General features: G+C 49.4%; 1 protein-coding gene across 1 annotated transcript; it reads left to right on the top strand.

Moving 5' to 3' along the window:
• Positions 1 to 957: 957 nt before the first annotated feature.
• On the top strand, positions 958 to 26,739 carry LOC133352572 (heme transporter FLVCR2-like). The gene is made up of 11 exons (XM_061568302.1): positions 958 to 2,475; positions 12,233 to 12,560; positions 16,233 to 16,374; positions 17,707 to 17,847; positions 18,199 to 18,266; positions 18,832 to 18,935; positions 19,848 to 19,958; positions 20,353 to 20,458; positions 21,036 to 21,147; positions 22,016 to 22,074; positions 22,973 to 26,739. The coding sequence occupies exons 1-11, from the start codon at positions 2,189 to 2,191 to the stop codon at positions 23,054 to 23,056; spliced, it is 1,542 nt and encodes a 513-aa protein (XP_061424286.1). The 5' UTR covers positions 958 to 2,188; the 3' UTR covers positions 23,057 to 26,739.

The raw sequence follows: 26,739 nt of genomic DNA, 5'->3' as shown, positions 1-26,739 counted from the left end.
CGCCGGAGAGCGGGTGGAGGATGCGGAGTTGTCTGGCTTCGGGTGGCTGCGGTGCACACCACGGATTGTCCTCAATTCTCCACATGCCATGGATGTGTGGGCGCAGCGACGAGCTGATGTTCTGAAGCGGGTGATGGGAGCACCGGAGTCACGAGAACTTCACGTCGAGAATGAAGGGAGGAGCTCCGTAGCTTTCTCGGCACATCAAATCCGTGCGGGGCAGTCCTTTTGAGTACTCTTAGTTCTTTCGGTAAAGTCACGTAGATAAAAAATAAATTAAATCAATAAAATCCTTTTGAGGGCCAGCACAGCACGTGAGTGACTGCTTCACAGTGGCAGTACTTTATGTTTTCTCAATGTGCACGTGTTTTCATTCATCACTTCATCTTCCACCTGTCACCAAAACGAACACAGTGAGCCAAGCGATCTCACAATGCCCTCGCTGGTCTCGCCAAGGAGCGTGAACCATCTCGCGACCTCCGTCATCCTCGCAGCGACTTTTGGCGAACCATCACAGACAGCCACTGCTTCTGGAACGCTCTTCGTTGCGATGTTAGTAAGTCACTGGAGCTGTGCACATTTAAATCATGCAGATTGAAAACTACTTTATTTAGAACTGCTTGTGTTCCGTTTATCACGGTTGGTTACGTACGGTGCGAAAGAAGTGCAACATACATTCAGCACATTCTTCCAACAAAACAAGTTTGGAAGTAAAATAAAAGTCTTCCCCTGGGGCAATGCAATAAAGAACTTCTTCATACACTGTATGATGACGGTTACAGGAGTGTATATAATAAACACGCACAATGTGCAACGGGAAGCAGAATATCCTCGCGATGAGGATGTGCCAAGAACGTCCCGGACCCACCCAACGCATCATCGCAGTCAGACGACGAACTGCGAACCACGTGGAGAGTGACGCGCACGCGGGACACGTGTGCGCTGGCCGGGCAGGGGTTGACGGATTGCGGTGATGATAAGAGCTCGTGGTTGGTGGCTGTGTGTGTGTGTGCCTCGGGGGTAGGGGTGCATCGTGTGGTATTTGGTCATCTGGCACAGTGTCAGCTGCCTCGCCACGGCTTCTCTTGTATAGAATCACGCGGGGATGTGTGCCTGAATGCACGCCTCTGTGCCCCTGTTTAAACACAATGGTAATGATGTAATTATTTTAAACCACAGAGCAAGTCTGTTAGGAGTTAGTGTTCTCCATTCAGACGTCGTCTGCGGATCGATCCTGCCATACGTTTATAAACAGTATAAAGTTATCGAAGAGTGTACATCGTGTATCATTATCTTGTGGTGGTGGTGGTCTGTATCGGCGGGTGGAACACGTGGTTCGGACTATGGACAACTTCACGCTACGCGTTTTCTGCTGCTGGTAACAATAATGATTTAGAGATTATTACTCGAGCAAAGCTTGTGGGCTCAGATAAAGCGGCCGTGTGTGTGGATGTTGACACGGGCAATTGCGAAAACCGCTCCCATTAACTCTCCACACCATCATTGCGTGAACGAACGAACGAGAAGAGGACGTCCCTCACTCACTCGGAGTGAGAGCTCTTTCAAAAGTGCCAACATCATTTATTATTGACGACCGACTCGGAGGTTTGCGACTATTGCAGCTGCCACGTGAATCAACAGACGCCTCCAGTGAATAACGGAAGTCCACGCGGTATTTAATCCGACAGTGCCGTAAGCGATCATTATAATACGACGACCTTTTAATTGTAATTTACGTTTGTAAGGGTGCCGCTGCCAGCGTGGCAATTCCTTAAAAGAAGCCACAGGGTTAAAGTGAAATAGCGAGGCCGCGTGGCAGGACACAGCTGCTGTGTGTGACAGCCATCACCCCCACCACCATCAACATCACACACACATAGACAGCCAACATCACACACACACACACAGACACACAGTCAGCCAACATCACACACACAGAGACAGTCAACACCACACACACACACAGTCAGCCAACATCACACACAGCCACACAGTCAGTCAGCCAACATCACACACACACAGACAGTCAACATCACACACACACAGACATCACAGACACACACACACAGTCAACATCACACACACACAGACATCACAGACACACACACAGACATCACAGACACACACACAGACATCACAGACACACACACACAGTCAGCCTTGCGGCGGCGGCAGCATAGTCGGGAGAATGAAACAAAAGGCGCCATCCGGCGATGGTGTTGAAGGAGCCGCGGCTACCACTGCTGCTGCTGCTGGTGCTTATGGTGTTGATGGTGGTGTTGATGGTGATGGTGGTGGTGCCGCCGGGGACTCGGATCGCTGTCACCCCTCGCCCAGCCCTGACGAGTCGGCGGGTGTCGTGGAGACGCGCCTGTTCCGCCGTCGTTGGGTCATCGTGTTCGTGTTCAGCGCCTACTCGCTCACCAGCGCCTTCCAGTGGATCCAGTACGGCATCATCAACAACATCTTCGCCGGGTGAGCGGCGGGCTGTGACCATACTTCACCGCGCTGGTCCGCGTCGTGGGCGATCGGAGTTGTGACGATGCGGGGAGAACTCGACCCTACAGGTCGGGTGTCTCGTACGTGTCCGCCTGCGGTAGATGCCACCACCGCCACGTGGTGTGGGTTGGTAGATGCCACCACCACCACCGCGTGGTGGTGGTGGTGGTGGCATCTACCAACCCACACCACCACGTGGTGTGGGTTGGTAGATGCCACCACCGCCACGTGGTGTGGGTTGGTAGATGCCACCACCACCAGTGGCATCTACCAACCCACACCACCACGTGGTGTGGGTTGGTAGATGCCACCACAACGCACACCACGTGGTGTGGGTTGGTAGATGCCACCACCGCCACGTGGTGTGGGTTGGTAGATGCCACCACCGCCACGTGGTGTGGGTTGGTAGATGCCACCACCACCAGTGGCATCTACCAACCCACACCACCACGTGGTGTGGGTTGGTAGATGCCACCACAACGCACACCACGTGGTGTGGGTTGGTAGATGCCACCACCGCCACGTGGTGTGGGTTGGTAGATGCCACCACCACCACAGCGTGGTGGTGGTGGTGGCATCTACCAACCCACACCACCACGTGGTGTGGGTTGGTAGATGCCACCACAACGCACACCACGTGGTGTGGGTTGGTAGATGCCACCACAACGCACACCACGTGGTGTGGGTTGGTAGATGCCACCACAACGCACACCACGTGGTGTGGGTTGGTAGATGCCACCACAACCCACACCACGTGGTGTGGGTTGGTAGATGCCACCACCACCACCACGTGGTGTGGGTTGGTAGATGCCACCACAACGCACACCACGTGGTGTGCGTTGGGTCGTTCTGGCCATCATGATAAAGAGCATTTAATGTAAGCGTTAACGCACTGCCTATGAATGGTGAATAGTAAGTCGGGTAGTTCCTACAATTCCACACGATGTGTGCTCACACACACACGATGTTTAATCACACAGACACGATGTGTGCACACACAGACACCATGTGTAATCACACACAGACACACACGATGTGTGCACACACACAGACACGATGTGTGCACACACAGACACCATGTGTAATCACACACAGACACACACGATGTGTACACACACAGACACACACGATGTGTGCACATACAGACACGATGTGTGCACACACAGACACCATGTGTGCACACACAGACACACACGATGTGTGCACACACAGACACCATGTGTGCACACACACAGACACCATGTGTAATCACACACAGACACCATGTGTAATCACACACAGACACCATGTGTGCACACACACAGACACCATGTGTGCACACACACAGACACCATGTGTGCACACACACAGACACACACGATGTGTGCACACACAGACACCATGTGTGCACACACACAGACACACACGATGTGTGCACACACAGACACGATGTGTGCACACACAGACACCCACACAGACACACACGATGTGTGCACACACAGACACGATGTGTGCACACACACAGACACACACGATGTGTGCACACACAGACACACACACAGACACACACGATGTGTGCACACACAGACACGATGTGTGCACACACAGACACCATGTGTGCACACACACAGACACACACGATGTGTGCACACACAGACACCATGTGTGCACACACACAGACACACACGATGTGTACACACACACAGACACACACGATGTGTGCACACACAGACACACACATACACGATGTGTAATCACACAGACACACACGCAATGTGTACTCACAGACACACACGATGTGTGCACACACACAGACACGATGTGTGCACACGCAGACACACACACGATGTGTGCACACACAGACACACACACAGACACGATGTGTGCACACACAGACACACACGATGTGTGCACACACAGACACACACACAGACACGATGTGTGCACACGCAGACACACACACGATGTGTGCACACACAGACACACACAGACACGATGTGTGCACACACAGACACACACGATGTGTGCACACGCAGACACACACACGATGTGTGCACACACAGACACACACACACACACGATGTGTGCACACACAGACACACACACATACACGATGTGTGCACACACACAGACACACACACAGACACACGATGTGTGCACACACACACAGACACACACACAGGCACACACACGATGTGTGCACACACACACACACGATGTGTGCACACACACAGACACACACGATGTGTGTTTCTGCGTGAGCGCCAGTAGGGAGCGGTGGTGCAGCGGTTGGCGCGCGCTGCACAATGAACCCGGTGACCCGAATTTGATTACCGCTCACGGCCACTACCAACACCCCAGAGACGATTATCTGAACTGGTCCTGGGTCTCCCCTAGGTCAACTCAGCCTCAAATGAGTACCTGGTGCGGTGTGTAAACATCGGCACTGGGGAGACAAAGGCGGCCGGGCGTGGTGCTGGCCACTCAACCCCCCTCGTGTGCCGTGCCGGCTTCGTAGCACGACTCGCCAACATTCAGATGGTAAACATTAGCCGACGTACTGTGTATGTAGGCTAATGTTTACCACCTGTATTATTGGTAGTTATATTACCGATACCCCAATTAAACCCTCTTATATTGCTCGTACGTAAGAAATAACGCGGTAGGGAATGCATCCCCGTGAGTACAACGGCATGACGAGCCCTCTTAGCGCAGATTCGATTAGCGCTCACCTTTCCAGGAACGCATCTTGAGCCCTAAGCGAGGTCTGCGTGTGTATATAATGTCACGTGGCCACTTGTACAAACCAAGTTGAGTGATCAAGTTCTCTCAATTCATCAACACAATTTAAGTTGCGATGGTGCTGGTAAACATATAGCTCGTATTTCATTCCAGTTGAAAATATGAATCAACTTCTAACAGTTTTCCCGCTCAGCTTATCCTGAGCTGTAGGCTTTTAAAAAAAAAATTTCACTATAAATCCTTTATATGCGTGGCATCGGTTTTATTTTATTATTTGTGTTTCTTGAGTAAAAGTGGCGCCAAACGCTCGCAGATCTGGATTACCAACATTACAGAAACTGCAAATCGGCAGCGAAGCGAGTAGTTGCAGCGGTGAAATTAGCTCAATACGACCAACTGTATGTCGAACTGGACACCCCAGAAGGTGCCAATAAGATCTATCGACTGGCAGAGGCGCGCCATCGTTCGACTCAGGATATTGGTCAGGTCAAATGCATAAAGGATGAGAATCACAGCGCTCTCAGAGACCCGCCCGCCATCCTTCAACGCTGGAGCAACTACTTCTCTGGAATCTGCAACCAGGAATTTCCCCACCCACCTATTATTAGTGCTGAACACGTCCTCGGTCCGGTTTCACCTATCACCATCACCGAAGTGGAACAAGCTATCAAGAGAATGAAGAATGGGAAAGCGACTGGCCCGGACGATATCCCTGCTGAGGCCTGGAAGATCCTTGGCAGGCAGGGTGCTGCCCTCCTTACCCAGCTCTTCAGCACCATCACGAGCACCAGTGAGGTCCCAGAAGCCTGGTCGACCAGCACGACGGTTCCAATTTGGAAGGGTAAAGGGGACGTGGCAGAATGCTCGAATTACAGGCCAATCAGGCTCCTGTGTCATGCGATGAAGATCTTTGAGCGAGTTTTGGACACGAGGATTAGAAACATCATCACCCTATCACCCAACCAATGCGGCTTCGTCAAAGGATGTGGCACTACGGACGCCATATTCGCGGCGAGGCTCCTGCTGGAGAGGCACAGAGAGAAGAACAAAGCTGTGCACGTGTCGTTCCTCGACCTTGAAAAGGCATTTGACAGGGTCTCCCACGACCTCATCTGGCACTCGCTTCGATCCCATGGAGTCCCTGAAACCTACGTGCATTGGGTGCAACTCCTATACAAGAACGTCACCAGTGCAGTCAGGTGTGCAGTGGGCATATCACCGCCATTTCCCATCAGCGTTGGAGTGCACCAAGGATCGGCCCTGTCACCACTCCTGTTTATCCTGTGCATGGACACGATCACTGCCGACCTGCACACGCCCCTTCCATGGTCAATTCTCTACGCGGATGACGTCCTCCTCTCAGATGAAGAGAGAGGAGAAGTGGAAAGACAAACGCGCCTGTGGAAGGAACGTTTGGACGAAAACGGGATGAGGTTCAACATCAAAAAGACGGAGTATATGGAGTGTGGCCCCCAAACCGACGGCACCATCAGTATTGACGGAGAAGATCTGAAGAAAGTGACGGACTTTAAGTACCTGGGCTCCACCATCAGCTCAGATGGTAGCATCACGACTGATGTGAGGTCACGAGTCAATGCGGCGTGGATGAAATGGAGGCAAGTCACCGGAGTCCTCTGTGATCGGAAAATGCCGGATAGGCTGAAGGGAAAAATATACAAGACCATCGTCCGACCGGTGGCACTCTATGGATCCGAGTGCTGGCCAGCCACAACTGTACACGAACAAGCTCTCCACGCCATGGAGATGAGGATGCTCAGATGGAGCCTCGGGCTCACTCGATGGGATTGTGTCAGGAACGAAGACGTTCGGAAGCGACTTGGTGTGGCCCCCATTGCGGACAAGATGCTTGAGGCAAGGCTTCGGTGGTACGGCCATGTGATGCGAAGTGAAGAGTCATCAGTGGCCAAGACTGCCGTGCGTATTGAGCCAGAGGGCCGCCGTCCACGCGGACGTCCGAAGAAGCGATGGATGGACCGAATAAAGGAAGACATGAAGACGGTCAACGCATCCCCTGAAGATGCCCTGGACCGAGCCAAATGGAGAAGACAATGCCGAAAAGCGGACCCTGCGCCACAGCGGGAACAACGCTAGGAAGAAGAAGATGGTATTTTAAATTAAATATGAATTTTTTTTCCTAAAAAGTGGAAAATATTGGGGAAAAAATTTCACGAAAATAAATTGTCACGCACAACGAGTCTGTGTGCAAAATGTCAGCTCGATTGGATCACGGGAAGTGGGTTAAAAAACGACCGAAAGATTTGCACGGTCGTAAGTGCGCAAGCAAGCAAGCAAGTTAACTTAATATAAAGGATTTAAAAAGATAAAGGTACGGCCCTGCAACTGCTTGCACACACTACTGTTGGCGGAAGAGCCTCCATTGTACGGAGCTCTCGACATCCCGTCTAGAGGGTATTTGGCCTACTCTTCCATGCCGACTTTCCGATCCATTTATATTATTGGGTGGCCAAGGTGCTGGGGTGGTTGAAGTCGGCCTCGGCAAGGTAAGGTAAAAGTTAAAATGTAAAAACAACGAGCCTACCTTTACCCTACCTTTTACCCTTACCACATACAAATTACCCGATTACATGGTAATTACTGGGGTACTACTACACATGAACAAGGTTTATAACGGTAAATGCTCGGTAGAGTGCGTTAGTCAAATAGAATACTCTCGATGATTCCAATTTTACACGCTTTCTTTAAACTCACTGTCTGTTGTTGTCGTTATATCCTCAAATCTTGTAACCCACTTCCCAATATGGTATCGACTGCAAACTTCGTATACTCATGTCTTCCTGATAACAATACTATATTCTATCATAAAAAAAATGAAACATTTTTTAACATTCTTTTTTATATGTTATGTTTCGGCTTGGGTCTAATTGTCCACGGTCAACTGACGTTGGCTGTAATTGGCCACGGCCCCCTTACGTTATGGCAAGCTTCGGGGCCACTTCCTTGAGTCGTGGAGTTCTGCCATTACTCGTACATTTCATAAAAGAGTGTTTTTAAAAAAGGTTTTTTTTAATATTACTTGTTAAATGGAGGCCACGGACTGCGCCACGGAGCTTCTAGCGGTAAACAAGGCGCCGTATTTACCTGGTAATACTTCGCGCTTCCTTTACCCTACCGGGTAATTCTTCCGAGCTACCTTTACCCGACCCTTTACCTTACCCCTTGGCATGTCGACATCTTTACCCTTTACCCTTTTACCCGGTAAAAAGGGTAAATTATCTTCCCTTGCCGAGGCCTAGGTCTAAGAAATGAACATGCCACGCCAGCAGAACGAACCGGCTACCACTGCTGCTTTGCAAGTCCAGTGTGCTGTCCCTTGTGCCATGGCAGGAACTCACCCTTTCAAGAACCAGGCGCATTCTATGGCAGTGTTCTTTATTCCTTTAGTGCGGCCCCCGACATACAGAAAGAGTGAAAACACCCCATCATCATCATCATCATCGTGCTGCTGTCAAACCCCCCCAATGGTTTCAAATGTTGTGGCGGCCCTCACACTGGCGATGTCTTATCGGCGAAAGTGCCCCCCCTCTGAAAATCAGTGAATATCACTGTTCTACAGGCTTGTGTCTCTGCATGCTAATGCAGCCAGACGGCTACCGCTACCCCGTGCCAAATACACGTTCCTCTCAATGGGCTAAATACGAGTCATTGATTCACTCATTGACAGACGTCACTTGTGCTTGGAAAGAGTAGGAACAAAGGCGTTGTGCCTGTGGCACGCATGCCAAGTCGACACAGAGTTCATGTAGAACGCTACTGTTTTAGAGTCGCCACCTTTAACCACAGACCAAACTCAGACATATTTAGTCAGCCTAGGGCAGGGATCGGCAACCAAAGTAACAAGAAGAGCCTTTTTTTCGAATTCGGTAAAAAAAAACCCTCTCAATATTTCAAGAGCCGCAATGCCACGTGCATACTAGACTTCTGATCCTTAATAAACAACGTCGCGAAGCAGTCTTGGAAGAGCCGCGTGAGGATTAGGAGCAGCACTGACTACGATATTGTAATGAAGTTCAACTCAATACCCGTACCACATCTTGGTACACACCAGTTGCTTGTCACCCGAACACGTGACAATTCCTGAAGTGTCCGGGTCAGACCCTGCCAGGTGTAAACCCCATTCTACTTGCTGTACTGCACTTTGGTTTGTTACCAGGAGTGATTCACACGCAGGTGACGACCACACAGTACTGTTTTCAAGATTTGCAGTGATGGCCTCCCTCTGCTTAGCCTGTTGGCTGGCTCCAGTTTCATTTGGTGTTCAGCCTCTGGGCTGGTTCCACTTTTAAGTGCGTTGTCTATAATTCTGCCACTTCCTTACGGTGATCTCCCCTTCCAACTTTAATCCTGCCCGTGTTTGCACTCCTGCATCTGTGGAACGGTAACGAAGTGGCTTTCGCACGGTTCTGTGAAGCCTACGACCCCAGTTCAATTCCCTGCCGAGGCTAACATCAGTGGCTCGTGACATCTGAAGCGGCCCTCCCTTCACCACCCGGCACTCACCAGCGTGGTTAAAGTATATCCAGACAACCCTCATGACCGAGATGGAGTGGCCGTCATCCATGGGTGGATTGAAAAACGGCTGTACATTTATTTATATCTCTCTTGCTATCTAGACAGTTATGGCCTGTTCCCCAATCTACGACTTTCCCTCCATCCGCCCTCAGCATCCCCTCTAGCAAGCTGCTGTCTCTCGCGATGCGCCCCATCCAATCCTGTCTCTGAATTCCACGCACCTCAATTACCCCGGCCGATTGTCACCTGCCAATACTCATCGTTAGAGCCACGCTGTCTCTCTCTGTCCAGCCTAAGTCATGCACAATGGCCATCGATGTTGTAATGCCTCATTCGTGCATCAACCTTGCCGCTGCTGCACCTCTTTATCCCAGCGGCGGTGAGGAATGACTCGTCGTCGTCGTTGTGAATCATCGCAGCTCCCTCTTTCATTCCAGCCGAGTTCAGGGTGGTCCAGATGTCTGGTGACCCCCAATTAATCGACCCCTGACATGTTTCCCTTTGCTTATTAATTTCTGTTTTAAATAAATATTACGTAAAAAAAATATTAATTTGTCCAGAATTAAATGGAGTCACGATACATCTGGACTACCCTTTACAGTTCCTCTGGCAAGTGGATTCTTTTATATCTATATTTATTTTTTACAATAATTTGAGAGCTAAGCAATTGAAAATGTTGTTTTTGTTTACACCATGACCGATGATAACATGACAACACATTGTGTCCTCGTGTAACAATGGCTCACATTACTGGCAGCCTCCTCTTCAAACCGTAGTGCAATAAACACCGCGGTGTATACGTTATACGTGCAAGATTGGATCGCCTCCATGGGTCCATACTAGCTTTATAAGACGGGTGTCAGAACGTCTCGTCCATTCCATACTCTGCACACAAAAAAAAAACCGTACCGTACATACAGTACTGAAGTACTATACAGCAGTGCTGCTGCCTTGATTCTATATTTAAATGCTGCCCTGGAAATATATAATAGCAGCATGCTGGGATGCCACAATGCTGCATCAACATCCTGTCACAGATTATGCTTCCTGCAACATTGGACAGCAGTGCATTTACAATGGGTCCTACAATCTTATTATTGTACAGTAGTTTATAATAATTATCCAGCACTATAGGCGACATTCTATTTGGGCTAACCACAATTTGTTGCATATGTTTGACTCCTTGGAGTGGTGCGATTTGTAGGTGCAATGTATGTATCTGTGAAAACTACTGGATGCATGTAAAAAATAGCTTTTATGGTCATTGGATTCCTCCAGTAAAATATACAGATTCTGATGTACGTTGAACTGTTTTCACACCGCACGTAGGCATGTGTGTCTCGGGTCAGCCACCTGATTTGTCTCAACATTCACGCAGTGACCCCCTGTTGATCTAACCAGTGCAACTAGCCAAGGGTAAAGACTTGAATCTGACACAGGATGGGACATTAACAGCGTGGCACGTGACTTTTCCATTGATGTCAGCCTGCCGTTTGGTCTCCAGTGTGTCACAATGTGAAGCAGTTTGAAAGTTTTATCAGGTTTCCTGGAAGGCAACTGCTATCCCACCCCATGTGTCCAATAAATAAATAAACCCTTGAAAGTTTTATTTTATAATAGAAGGCTGGAAGTTGATTTGTTATGTTTTATGTAACTGGAGAGCCTGGGAGTTTCTGCTAAGTGCTCTTCCACTCACTGTAGTCTCCAGCTCATACCGAGGGATTCATATTTCATGCAACAAAAAATGCATTGCCTCAAAGCCAGCATCAGGCTGACAGGGCACAACAGACGTGCATCATGCTTACTGTGTGGCACCCCGTGAATATGTTTGGCACCGAATGGGCACACACTTTTGCGTAATTCAACTGGTAATGGGTTATTGAACGAGTGGCTCACATGCTAATTTCTGTGGCCCCTTTGATGTGCTTGATTGGTATTCGACTGTCATCTAAAGATGAAAGTCTCAACATGAGCAATGTTGACCAAAGCATTAACCAGCTTACTCAGGTTAATTGGAAGACTTGAAACGCGAGGGCTGAGCTATTAGCAGGGAAGGGTTGCTCAGCCTCCTGTACGCAACGGGGCTGATGGCGGGCACCACGGGAGCGAGATGTTAACCACGACGTCTGGTACACGTAGGTTGTGGGTTCGATCCCGACCCTGACACCTGTATATCTGGAGTTTGCGTGTCTCTCTCCCCGTGGTCGCGTGGATTTTTCTCCGGTTTTTCCCTCCACATTTAAAATCAACTTGCGTTTAAGAGTATCTGTCTGCTCTATATTTTCACGCAATAAGCCACTACGTTGAGTTGTTATCTGTGGCCAGGTCGCTTCTGAAAAAGAGCTACATAGCTCAGTGGGCCTTACCTGGTGAAATAAAAATAGTTACGTTTTTAGTTTAGTTTATGATAATGATGATGTCGTTGATTGACGTCCCTGTCGTTGCAACGTCGTCCCGGCAGCTACTACGACGTGAGCACCACGGACGTCGACTGGCTGTCCATGGTCTACATGCTGTGCTACATCCCGCTCATCTTCCCGTCCGCGTGGCTGCTTGACACCCGCGGCCTGCGCCTCGTGGCGCTGCTCGGCTCGTTCCTCAACTGCGTGGGCGCGTGGGTGAAGACGGCCAGCGTGAAGCCCCATCTGTTCGGCGTCACCGTGTTCGGCCAGCTCACGTGCGCCATCGCCCAGGTCTTCATCCTGGGCCTCCCGTCTCGCATCGCCTCCGTCTGGTTCGGCTCCGGGGAGGTCTCCACTGCCTGCTCCATTGGAGTCTTCGGCAACCAGGCGAGTTCTCAGCTGGGAGACGTTGCCAACCCACCATGTGTTTTTTGTTGTGATTGGCACGTCGGGTCACCACCTATGCGCTTGTGCCCTCACACGGTGTGATTACCGGCTTTGACCAAAATCACCCGAAAATGCCCCCGATTTCTTTAGATGTCGGAATCTAGAGTTTTGGTGTTCTCGCTTGTCTCTATTCCTTAGAAGTTCAATGTGTGCACATGAATACAGTCCTTTTTGCAATCAACCGCAGAATTAGGGTCTGCGCACACCTTGCGTGCAGTGCGAGTTATTTGACCATTTTTCGCCACGCTGGTAAGTGCTGGCTGCATGGTTGATGGCTGAAAACACAGATGTGGAAGGGCAGAAATATAGAATGTGAAGCTGCTCTAGCGCCCTCTATAGACCCACCACGTCGCCCCACATACGTGAAAACTGCTGTGTGTGTGTGTGGTGATCACCCATCCAGTCACGAAGCAGGCTCAATCCTTCCAAGATCCAACGAGATTGAGGTCATTCCGGTGGGTTTAGTCCCAGGCTGTGTGCATGAGGGTCTTGTTAATTGTGGGTGGCATCCTGAATGTGAATCCATGCTCTGCAAAGTGGTTGCTCAGTGCTACGCCATGGGGGGTTGCCCCTTATGGATACCGTGAGACACCCATACACCCCTGCACTACTGCCAGCACAATCCCTTGATGTATATTATTGCATATATGCATATGAAGATTGATATTTTATTATGTGTGAATTTGTACACTCTTAGAGCATTCTCTGCTTTGTAAATACAACGGACACACATCCGTATTCATCACACACATCGTACAATACACGAAGGCAACGGTTGTCCCACTGAGCCTCATGCAAGCTAACCCTAGCCGAGCCCTTAGCTTGCCGTTTGCAGTGAGCCGCATGATGAAGCAGATATGAATGTTTTCAGTCAACTTTCCGCCCATCCCTCTGCCCGCTTGCCTATCAGCGACTTGTTGTTTTAACCTAAAACACATTGACCCGGAGGTTGACCTCGGGTTATTCATTATGGACGTTGTCTGCATGCTTAGTGACCCCAGTTGCAAGAGTCCTGTAATTCCGTTGTGGTCAACATGACATTTACGACAGCGCCTGCTGGGCTTTTTTCTCTTTCACAACCTAAAGGTCTTATTGCTGTGGCCGCGCTGCACAGGAGCTGATGTTGCAGGCTCCACGTGACTCTGTCGTCGATCAAATATCCTTTCGCGGAGAAAACTATAAACTCCAGCCGGGCTTCATATTCTTGGTTCTTTGGGTAAAGTCACGTGGAAGGGAAATAATAAAATGATATAAAAAAAAACAGTTATTTTATATTTTCCCTTCTACGTGACTTTACCGAAAGAACCGATAATATGAATCCCTGCAGTCACGAAAGCTTTAAATAAAAAAATAAAATCCAGCCGGGCTATTACCGATTTATTTAAGTAATCGATTACTCCACCGGTTATCGGTTCGACTTACTCAACATAATCGGATCACACGAAAATAGCTGTGGGGGGGGGGGTATCACCTCAATTCACCACGTGTGCCATTGGACGACAACATTGAGGGTTTTATTTGTTAAGAGTTCGCTACGAGTTGGGTTATTTTACGTTAAGCACTATGAGGCCCTGCATGCGTATGTTAAACTTCTTGTGCATCGTACATAGCCAACCATGCTAATCGGAGGTCCAGATGGTGCTCTATAAAATCAAGTTACAGTTAGCGATGTGTGGTGCTTGGTGACATCGGTATTATCAGCTGTATCGCACTGAGCACACAAAGACAAAGATCCCCCATATAGCCCTTACAGACTGTTGGCACAAGTGCTGTTAGCGAGCACCTATGAAGGCCAGCACGGCACACGAGGGGGTGCGTGGCTAAGACCACGCCCGGCCCCCTTTGTCTCCCTATTGGCGATGTTTCCAATCCGCACCAGGTGCTCATTTTAAGCTGAGTCCACCCAGGGGAGGCCCAGGACCGGTTCGGATAATCGTCACTGGTGTTGGCCGTGAGCGGGAATCGAACTCGGGTGGACGAGTTTGTAGCGCAGTGCGCTGACCACTGCACTACCGCTCCCCCCCCCCCACGTACGCAGAGGTAGTAGAAATATTGTTTACTTGTTCGCGTGGAGATGAGCGTTATGCCCTCATATGCACGTCCATTCTGCAGGCCCTACATTTTCCTCCTACACGAAACAAAAACAACACGCAGCACGTGTAACAGTCGGAGAAGAGAAGGTTTTTATTGTGCCAAGAGAAAAACATCTGGCAGAACGTTGCAAATCAAGACCCCCCCCCCCTTCCACCCACCCGAGAAATGGGTCTCGTGACCAGTGAATGGTTTGGATTTTGTTTTAATTAAGGGAGTTGATAAGTATCATGCTCTCTAGATAATGGCGCAAATCACTGCGTAGGCGGTAGTGCTGATAATTCTGTATTAATCGACGTCTGTCTGGTGTGATTTTACCGAGAAATGTAATAAATAACGAATTATTAGAAACTGGTATGGGCCTTTGTTAATGGTTTGTCATGAGGATTATGCTTACAAGTGTGGCATACAAATTCCAGCCAATGTGATCTCACAACCAGACTTTATTGTATTTATGTATTAACATTCCGTTCTCGTTTCCTCATGGAGATAACTAACAATTAGATATACCTTATTAATACGAGCTTGGTCTTTTTCATTTTTAAGTGCCAACAAAAATCCTTATGGCTAAAATCTGATAAATAATCAGTGTCAATTCTCTATACGGCTGAGAAGGTTTTGGCAGTTGCGCCGTATGGCTCTCCGATGAGGAAACCGCGGCACGTGGGGGGAAACGTGGGACATCATGCCGAACAGCGACTCGAAAACACACGGGAGAGTTACTCAATACAAAACATAGATGTCACATTTCTGTGCGGTATGGCCCCGGTCGGTGCACATTAAACCCTTTCCCGTGTCCGAGACAATTGCTGTGGGTGTCCCGTTCACCCCTGAATCTCGGAACGCTCAAGCGGCACAGCGTACATTTTATTTAGAGAGGCGTAGCGCCGTCGTTTTTAAAGACTTTGTACTCACCGCAGAGAACTGTAGCGACACGACCGCACTCCACGATTGCTGGTGCCACACTTTGCCATACCCCCTAATACATGGCCTTGTGGGAGCCTCGGTACCGATAAAGTTATTTTATTTTATCTTCCGGGAAAGGGTTAAAATGGGAATGGTGAGAAGCCAAATATTTGCCGGTGTTGGCTTTTGCAAGCAGTGTTGAATAGAATTGTTGGGCAATTCTTGCAGGAATCACATTCGATGCCTATGCGTCCACCCGGAACGCTTCCACCATTCATAGCTCATCGGATTACTCTAGGATAAATATTCTTACGATTCATCCATACGTTGATTGTATTTTTTTACGTAGTTTTCGTGGGACCTTCATCCAGAACTGTATTCACAGCCATCGCCAACAACCACCGTACTGTACAGCATGCACTACAACCCGAGAATACTTTGGAGAACAGCCCGTATGTCTATCTCTTTTGGGGCTGTGTGTTCATTAACTGTGAGGACAACGACAATGACGACGACGATGATGAGAAACACAACCAATGGTGCCGGACTCGATGGATGTTGACTCGGCGGGAGTGAGCGTGCCGTCGAGTAACACCTCCCACGTCGTCTCGGCAGCTCGGCGTGGCCGTGGGGTTCCTCCTGCCGCCCATGCTGGTGCCCGCCTCGGACGACAAGGAGGTGCTCAGCTTCCACATCCGCGTCATGTTCTTCGGCACGGCGGCCATCGCCACCGCGCTCTTCGTCATCGTGCTGATCGGTACGGGGGTGGCACCGGGCACGCAAACGCTCTTGGGAATAACACTTTGAAACGGAGCGTTGTGGCCGTTGCCATTTCACAAAGCTCTCTGGTGCCTCCATCTCTTGTGGAGTCGCCCACTTCTCCGGAGGACAGGACCCAGCGCCGAGTATCTACTCAGCGTCTCCCAACTCGGTTATTTTTGCCGTCTCTCCTGTCGACGTGTCCCCACACCCTCCGCTGCCGTGAGTGGTTTTCTCCATCGTGGTGCTGTGTCTCGAGCTTTCTTCCTCGCCACAAAGGTGACATCCGAACCGTTCTTGCGTGGCGCCTTCACCAAACCCTCACTGACCATCGCAGTGAAGTGTGCTCAAGCGACTTCCACGATTGACACGGCATTTGGAGACCTTCATCCAGCAGTGCATGGAAGCAGTGCTCTAAAAATACGTGATCATTATGTTCATAATGGGGTGTGGTCTGGTCACTACATGATGCCTAACCTGCTTTGTCTTCATCATCGATGCAGATTGCACCTAATAAGTTCCACATTTTCGGCTGAGTCACACTCCGTGTTCTTATACCAATTGCCACTGTTGTTGTTGGGTAGTGGCCCAGAACTTGACCGGTGCCACGGGAATCATGGTGCCATGAGGGAACCACGACTCCGTCAACACCGCGTGGGCTCTGTGTGTGTGTGGGAAGCGTTCGTGTCGCGGTTAGCACTCTGTGCGATGAACCCGGTGACCCGAGATCGATCCCGTTTCACGGCCAACACCAGGGACGATTATGTGAACCCTGTCCTGGGCCTCTATTCGTGTCGACTCAGCCTCAAATAAGTACCCGGTGCGATGTGTAAACATTGCCACTGGGGAGACAAAGGCGGTCGGGCTTGGTGCTGGCCACCCACCCCCGAGTGTGCCGTGCCGGCCGTCATAGGTGCTACTCGCTAGCAGCACTTGCCTCAACAGTCTGTTGAGGCTATGCGGGGGATCTTCGTCTTGTTTTTATGTTTGCGTGTGCAAGTAGTGGTGAAGTGAGTGGTTAGTGCACCTGTGCAGGAGTCCCGGCGACCTGGAGTCATTGCTGGCCATGCGCATCATCAGTGGCAAATGCTTCCTGAAACTGTCGTGGGCTACACCCAGGTTGGCCCAGCCTTAAACGGTCACCTGGCATGGTGTGTCATCAGCATTGCAGATATCAAGGTCAGACACGGTTGTGATTCTGGTCACGCTTAACTGCTTGTGTGCCCTGCCATCCTTAATGGACGGGTCACTCATTTACAGCAATGCCATCGGTGGGTCTGCATCTGCTTCACACGAGATCCGTGCGTGTGCCGTCTGCGTGTGTGCTCAGTGTTCAGGGAGGAGCCCCCCGTGCCACCGAGCCATGCGCAGGCCATGCGCAGGCAGACGAGGCGGAGCGATTACTCATACTGGCAATCGATCCGACGGCTGCTTACCAACAAAGCCTTTGTGCTTCTCATCATCACATATGGTCAGAGCCTCTTACACGTCATGGTCAGGCCTTTGTTATCATCGTCGTCATCATCAGTGTTATCATCATCATCATCATTATTATCCCCATCGTTATCAATTGCATCAATATAATTGATGGTGACCCCATTGTTATCATGATCATTATGATGATCAATTACATGATCATATCATCTTGATGACCATCAGTGTTATCATGATCTTCATTATGATAATTATCCCCATCATTATTAATGACATCAATACAATCTATGATGACCTTATCGTTATTATGACCATCATTATTACGTCATCATCATTATTAATCATACTTATCGTGTAGAGTGATTGCCTCTGTTGTTTCATGTTGCAGGCATCAACACTGGCTCCTTCTACTCCGTGTCCACGCTGCTCAACCCGATGTTCATCCACCACTACCAGGTGCTGCTCCGCTTCACAAGAACTCCAAGCCAGCGGCCGTCAACATCGCTACTTGGATATCAGCAGTAGCTTGAAATTACACTGCATCTGACTGTACTATTTCACCTGGTGCAATGTCACCACCGGCTCTGGTATTATAGGAAAGTAGGTCTAGTCCGGTGCTGATTACACCTCCCACCATGAGCTGCGTTGGCCTTATTGGATGATTCCGCTAGCAGAATTCATCTCTGGGATGTGATCAAGCTCACGTGTGTGCCAAGGGGAGTGGCAGCAGTGTCTAGCGTGCTGCGCTACGAACCCAGCGAGCCGGCTAATGTCAGTCGCGAATATCTGAACCGGTCCCGAACCTCCTCTAGGTTGACTCAGCCTCAAATGAGTACCTGGTGTAGTGTATACACATCGGTGCGAGGAAGAAAAGGACGGCCGAGGCGTGGTGTTAACCACACCACCCACTCCCTGGTATGCCGTGCCGGCCTTCATGGGAACGGCACTTGCCCCCGCGGCCCCGATGGCTACGCCGGGCCGTGGTCGTCTTTGTCTTTATCTTGTGCGGCGTGCGTTTCAGGGCCAAGAAGTGAACGCCGGTCGCGTGGGGCTGACGATCGTTGTGGCCGGGGTGCTGGGCTCTCTGCTGTGCGGCGTTTGGCTTGATCGCACCAAGAAGTTCAAGTGAGTGTCCCCGTGCGCGTAACGCCGCGAGCCGGGGATAGGAAGCTTCGCGAGCGAATACGAAGCAAATAAAACTTTACAATTGTGCGCGTCTGCTTGACGGTAAATGTACACTCATGGAGGCGTCCGTAGTTGGATCGTGGCTTCGTAGGATCGCTTTGAAGGGCAACGGCACGGAGAGGTCGTTATCCAGCAGTGGATTGACAAAGGTTGATGATGATGCTGCTGATGGAGGCATCAATATTGTTTAGTGCTCACTTGCGGCCATCCACACCAATTAGCCAGCAAGCAACAACTTGTGTCCACTGCGTGGAGTGTATTACAGTGTTGTATGCAACGTGCACTTGGACTCTGATCAGGAAAGGAAGACAAAATAAGATTGGAACGATGTTGGTGGCGGATACAAAAAAACATCAGTTTGATGGAGAGAAAGAGCAAAGAGGGAGTTCTAGAGCAGGCTCAGGAGGAGAGAAGTCATAACTATAGAATAGCAAAATGTGTTCATTGGGGGGCATATTCTCAGAGCTGACAATTTAATGAAGTAAGCTTCTGGAAAGAAGGATTTTTGGAAAGAGACAAATTGGGATCTTATCTGATATAGAAGTATAAAGTGCCTTACAATAATTACAAAACTGTACGTGAGATGATAGTGGGTTTAAGCGAGAACTGAGCGTAGCGTCGTGAAGATGACTGTTCTATGTGCGGTGAGAGTAAATTAGCAAAATGCCGTTTGATGACTTTAAGCGGGGCAGCGTGCGTGCGTTGAAATGAAGGCACATGAACGGCAGGGTGGAGTTTGAGCCGAAGCCTTGCCCTTGGGCAGGGGACTACAGTACGGTGCGAAAGAAGTTCAACATCCATAGATGTGGATGAAACGGGGTCCCTTTAACTTGTTTCTGATGCGTTGCACAGGCAGACGACTTTTGCGGTGTACTGCCTGTCCTTCACCGGGATGATCATCTTCACGTTCACGCTGAACCTCGGACACCTCTGGGTGGTCTTCGTGACCGCTGGAGTGCTCGGGTGAGTTGCTCGTTCACTGCAAGTTCTACCATCGTTCACTCGTTTATTGCCGGCTTTATGGCGCGTGTTAGTCATGGCTGATGTAAGGGCGACGTCCCATGTACACAGCGGCGGCGTTTGAGAAAGTACTCTTGAAACTCAAATGTGATTGCAATGCACTACTTGTGTAAATACCCACGAAAGGCTCAATTTTGGTCTCAAGTCTCACTTCATGGAGGGTTTTTCTTGGGATGTTTTGCCATTCGCTGATTGGATGGTGTTACGTGTGTGAGGAACTCTTGTGTACGTGGATAGAATCGCTGCGTATGACAGCACGAAGCTCGGAATTTTGTAGCCAGGATTAATATGTGGCACAGTCATTCAAACGGGCCGTGCGTGCGTCCTCCTTTCTAAGGTTTTTCATGACGGGCTACATCCCACTGGGCTTTGAGTTTGCGGCTGAGCTGACCTACCCGGAGTCAGAGGGGACATCGTCTGGGCTTCTCAATGCAGCTGCTCAGGTACCGACCTCGTCCGTAATGGATTCACGACGGCTGCAGAACCGCACGCGAAGGAGCAGAGACCACACGGACCACTCCGTGGCGCTCGAAGGAGACATTCGAGTTAACCTGACGCGTCGGCTTTCACAGCCAACATTAAGACTCGTAGTTGATCTTTGGGGTTAGGCCACGCAATGAACTGGCCAGATATTTGTCATGAAGTCTGCCACCACATGACATAGACCAACAATATTCATGGCCACGTGGTGTACAAGTGAAAGCAAACCCCATCCCAATAAAATTTCGATTTAAAGCTTTCGTGACTGCAGGGATTCATCTTTTTGGTTCTTTTGGTAAAGTCACGTAGAAGGGAAATAATAAAATAATAAAAATAAAATATATTAAAATAACATAATCACAAATGGCATCAAAACAATAGGCACAAACAACAAACAAGATATAACAAAGACAGGGGTACTTTATGCCACATCCCAATTTGTTGGGTTGTGTTGGGTGGTGGAGGGCTTTCACAACAATCAAAAATAATTAATTCATTACGTGTATAAAAATGTTCTGTAATTTTGCTTTTTGTTCACAGCTGTTTGGCTTGATCTTCACGGTGGTGCAGGGACAACTCACTAAACACTTCTCACCGCTCGTTGGCAACATTTTCATTTGCTGCAGCCTCCTGCTGGGCACTATGCTCACAGGTACGTCCTCTACACACACACACACACAGGTACATCATCTACACACACACACACACAGGTACATCATCTACACACACACACACAGGTACATCATCTACACACACACACACAGGTATGTCATCTACACACACACACACAACTACGTCCTCTACACACACACATACACAGGTACGTCATCTACACACACACACAACTACGTCCCTACACACACATACACACACAGGTACGTCATCTACACACACACACAGGTACATCATCTACAAAGACAAAGATCCCCCGTTTAGCCTTAACAGACTGTAGGGGCAAGTGCTGTTAGCGAGCACCTATGAAGGCCGGAACGGTACACGAGGGGGTGGGTGGCCAGCACCACGCCCGACCGCCTTTGTCTCCCTAGTGGCGATGTTTACACACTGCACCAGGTACTCATTTGAGGCTGAGTCGACCTAGGGGAGGCCCGGGACCGGTTCAGATAATCGTCACTGGGTGTTGGCCGTGAGCGGGAATCGAACCCGGGTCGCCAGGTTCATAGCGCAGCGCGCTAACCGCTACACTACCGCTCCCCAGCATCATCAGGTTGTTAACAAGAGCTCCGATCTCGAGTGAAAGTGCTTCCTGATCCAGGTCCTTGAGTAGATGACCTCGTCGACACAGTCACGACGCAGTCACAGCACGTGAACCAGTTCAGCAATGACAGCTGTTTGACGGCTCGTTGATTAGGTTGCGATTGGCAGGTTAGGATTGACTAATTGGCTGGCGGTGTACATCACTGCGGCTGTGCTGCTTCACAGCGCTGCGTGTTCACACGCGAGGTGCTGCGTCGCGGTGTTTCTCGTGCTCGTGTCATCACCCCCTTGGTTGTCTTCCCCAGGCCTCATCAAGGCGGACCTGCGCAGGCTGAAGGCGAACCTCGAGAGAGGGACGGCCCAGGTGGGTTCTCACTCGCCAAGACTCACCCCTAATCATCCCCCCCCCACCACCACCACCACCACCAAATGTGATGAGTTACAATAATTCAGAGCCACAATTCGATGGATGAATAACGATTCTTTATTTTGATTTAACCGTATAATTTGTATTGTCTGTCTTGCGCGTGAAGTGGCTAATCTGGCGAGCAATCAAAGGAACGAATCTGTCTCAGTAACTCAATGCTAGTTGGACGAATGGGAAACTATTGCAGCTCATCTGTCTTTCAACTCGTGTCTGCAGCGAGCCACCACAACACAGCAATCGCTTCATTCAACTTAATTCAACGTGTCACCTGCACCGCACGGTCATGCTACTCGCTCTCAAAGAGCAAGCTTGCACTGTGGAGAAGGGATTTAGTTGATTTTGGTGTATCGGAGGTCATCCATGAACTCATTTGAGTTGTCAAGTTATACGTGAAATGGCGACACATTCTTCAGTGGTAGTAAGGCGGTATACATGCGCCGTTTACATTTGTAATGTATCGACGAGATTGCACCTGCGGTGTCAGTTTGAGACAGCTGGACTTTCAATCCAGAGGTGGCCGGCTCAATTGGATCTCCCGGCGCGGCACTTGCAACAGCGGCGCAAGCTTCTTAAATCCCCATCCCCACCCCCCACCCCCACCGTGCCCAGCAGTATAAACGTGTCCACCACAGTTAGTCGAACAGCGGTTTTCCATAAGTGGGGTGAAGTGTGGGCACCCCCTGCCCTCCTGTCTAGAGACCTCCATCTGGTAGGAGGCCATTGCACCAGCAGCAGTGTGAGCAACATATTGCAGCGCTGCACCTTCACCGAGCCGTACTTGTTGCACCGAGGCGTACTTGTTGCACCGAGCCATGGAGCTGCGTGTCCCTGACAGCTCTGCAGCCTGGACGATGGGCCCGAGCGGGCGCTGGACGGGCCGGTGCCCGGCTATGTGCCCGTGGACCAGGGCTCCCCGTGACCGCCCGTTGCCCCCAGCACACGAGCGTGGCGTACATCCCAGCGGCTGCCGTCAGCAAACCTGAACCCAACCTGAACAGATACTCAGACGAAACGTTGTTTATTTTACCAGGTAAGGCGCGACTTGATCGCACTTTGCAGCTCTGTTTCAGAAGCGACCTGGCCACGTACGATAGCCTAAAGGAGTGGCTTGTCGCGTGGAAATTTACAGCAGCCAGATACTCTAAACCCAACCCGAACCCAACAAAGACTCAGCCACGAGATGCAATGAGCGTGCTGCTGCTGCTGCGTACACTCGTGGCAGCGTCCGCAGAACAAACAGCCGTGACACGTGGTGTGTCGCTCGCCATCATCACTGTTGCACTTCCCCCTCGTATTGCCCGGCCTGTGCCATTGCCAAGTCGTCGCGTCCACGCGCGTGAGCGCAGACGTCTTGTGTGTTCCGTGTGCGTGTGTGTGCCCGTCCCAATGCATTGTCGATTGCAAAAGCACAACCGTAGCTGTGCATGCACTTGTGATTGTGTTCTGAACAAATGCCCTCTTTTTTTGTTTATAACAAAAGACGGAGTGGAGCTCATTTTAACACAAGAGTCCGTCTCTTTTAAGGACTCGAGTTCATTCCTCAAGTCGAGGTGAACATAATGTGTCCCACTGGTCGTCTGTGAAAAAGAGCGTCATAGCTCATAGGATTACCTCCGGCCTCAGTAAAGATTCTGATGAAGGAAGGTAAAGCGGGAATGTAGGTGAAGTTGAAGAGTCGTCACTTAAGCGAGGATTTTACTTTTCAATAAGAGCCCGGTACAGAGCACAGAGCGCCACGCAGGTAGGAGGGCTACAGAAACTCCACGGACCTCAGTCCCGAACTCTGCAGCTCCCGGGATGAGAGACGGGGGTTGGAGATTGGGCTCACCGCCCCACCAAAGTGGTGACCGGGAGCGTGGTACCTCAACAACTTGACGTGGAGGTGAACAAGCAGTGGTGGTGCTGCTGCTGGTCGGTTGGGGGGCCCGATGCAGAACACTGATTATTTATCAACTCCGAGTGGAGGTGTTGGAAGAGATGTGGAGAGTAGATAGAGATGTCGTGAGATTATAGTATAGAAAGATGCACACGGAACAGAGTTGTAGACGTCAAAGAAGGCGCAAGATGAAAGAGACGCAGACAACAGCAAGGCGAGAGATAAATTCACCCTTTTTATGTTAGATGGGTTTTTAATATTCTTTGGGTCTTTCGGTGAAGTCACGTAAATAGGTTCAAACAAAATAACAAAAAACTACGACGTTTCGATCACAACACATGCGATTATCGTTTTTTTCCTCCTCCTGATGACGACCGCTTGTGTTGCAATCGAAACGTCGTCGTTTTCTGTTATTTTCTTTCAACCTATCTACGTGCCTTTACCGAAAGCCCCAAAGAATATGAATTCCTGCAGTCATGAAAGCTTTAAGTGAAGATTTAGGTTTTTAATGTTGATTAGGATATGAATTCGAGCTGATAGTGGATGCTGCCTGAGGCCCTCGGGTTTTTGCTTTGATTCAACTTGTGACGATCGCCACCAGTGAAGTCAAGTAAAACAGAATTCAGTCAGGATCAGGTCAGCTGTGCTCACGGAGGGTCTGGTGCCGAGCGATGCCCTCACGTAAACACAGCTCTACTGGGCAATGGCACCGCACACACGCGGCGTTGACGTCCAGCGTATCACTCTATCGAGACGTCGCCGTTGTGAATGTCAACATGTCACGTGGACATCTTGGCGGCAACTATCCCATGGCAGCATGTTTCGCAACTCCGATTAGCACGGTTGGCTAACGTACGGTGCGGAATAGGTTTAACACGCACACGTGCATGTTTTATAATGCAACACGGGAGTTATTTACACAGGGAGAACGGCCTCGCAGATTCCCAAGGCACGTGTTATGAGGGTCCCACTTTGGATGTTCTGCGTCATGTTGGAGGAGGCTTGGAGTGCCTGGAGGGAACCCCCACTCGTGCCAGGAGGTCACAATGCAACGTGACACAGGTCGACAAACTCTACTCTGGCTCCTGTCTCCCGCACACAAGCGGTTGCCCCGCTCGTGATACCAGCCAGCTCGGTTCAGCGCAGGACGATCAGTTGAGTCGTGATAAGAGGGAGACAATTCATGGTGCTGTCAAATTCGCTTATGGGTTGTTGTTTTTTTTGTCAACGGAGCTCTGAATTTTGACACTAATGAAAAATCACGTGGCATTTGGTACAAAGAAGGAAGATCTGAGCAACGCTTGGAAACTTTACGAGTAATCTGTGTTCCATGAACGTGCGTGGTCTCGACAGGGTATGAAATGTTTTTACGACCAAGAGCACTGCTCCCTCTTTCTGAAGCGAGCGTTGCAAGTGCCTTGCTCACATTCTCATCTGTCAGCTCTGCGCATCCTTCAATACATTTTCATTGAAAGCACCGATTTGTCACGGTCTGTAAGGCAACCGACTCCTGATTGCCACATTAATGTCATGGATTGGCAGACATTTAGATATCGTATTTGCTGTGACTTTACGTGTGTGTTTAATCCACGGAATGGTGTTTCGAACCGTTTACAGATGCGTGTGTTTTGTTGCGTGCCAATTCATACCGTTTGACCGGGTGAACCGTCAACAAGCTTACATCACTACTGAGGTGTATTGAGGCGTGAGATCGGTTTGGGGAAATAGTGTTGCTCGTTTATTGTTGACGAGAATGTAATGACAAACATTAGTTAAGACTCCAAGCGTGTCTCCAACTGAAGTAATGACTGGGTGCTCATATTGACACTTTGTACAGATTGTGCAGTCACTGCAATGCACTGTTATTGACAACTTCTTTGCCACACTGAGATATCTATTTTTTCCAACGTAAAAACTTGTGCGCGTAATACTCTCTTTATCTAATGCACAAGAGGAATAGGGGATGGCTCGTTTGTTTTGTCCTTTGGAGATGCGTGCATCGAATGAGATTCAATTTTCTTTCGTGGATCGCAATCGTCACTATTTTCCTCTTGTTGAGCACTTGCGGTAAATGACGAAATGTAACAATATTTAACCCACATATAAGAATAGGTGTTACCCTTTATGGCAATAAAACAGTGGTGTTAAGATGTTAAAACACCAAACTGAAACCTTTAGCAAGGAATCATGTCTGCATTAACCACACGTACTTGTGTTGAACATGCAAACAGAAGACATGCCCTGATAGTAGATGATGATGCGTTGTCTTTGAAACTGATTGGTCCACACCAGAGACGGCTTTCTTGAGAGCGTCGTCTCAAACAGTGGCGTTGAACACAAATCGGCAACACAGGCATTGTAGTCAAGTTTTAATACACTAAGCTCTAACTGGGTGCAGCTACATTATTTATACGAATGTGTTCTTGCGTTGTGTTGATTCTAGGTTTCTGTACAGCTGTGCAAACATATTTGTGTAATGATTACTAATGACGTGCCATCAAGTCAAAGATAAAAATCCATCCACAACGCTTCTGGTGTGTGGAAGAACGCAGTGGATTATACATATATTGACTTTAAATTATATAATTCTGATGTGTCCTCACGAAATATATTTTTACTAAAATACCTCTTATTGACTGAACAAACCAGCTTCGTTCACTTTGAGTATGTAATAACAAACCGTGATTTAACTTTGTATTCAATAAACCGAGCATGATTACTTGTCA

This window comes from Lethenteron reissneri, chromosome 41 (assembly GCF_015708825.2).
Source record: "Lethenteron reissneri isolate LAM-NWPU_2019-01 chromosome 41, ASM1570882v1, whole genome shotgun sequence".
NCBI lineage: Eukaryota > Metazoa > Chordata > Hyperoartia > Petromyzontiformes > Petromyzontidae > Lethenteron > Lethenteron reissneri.
The sequence above is the reverse complement of the archived record's forward strand: the minus strand, read 5'-3'. Positions and strand labels throughout refer to the sequence as shown.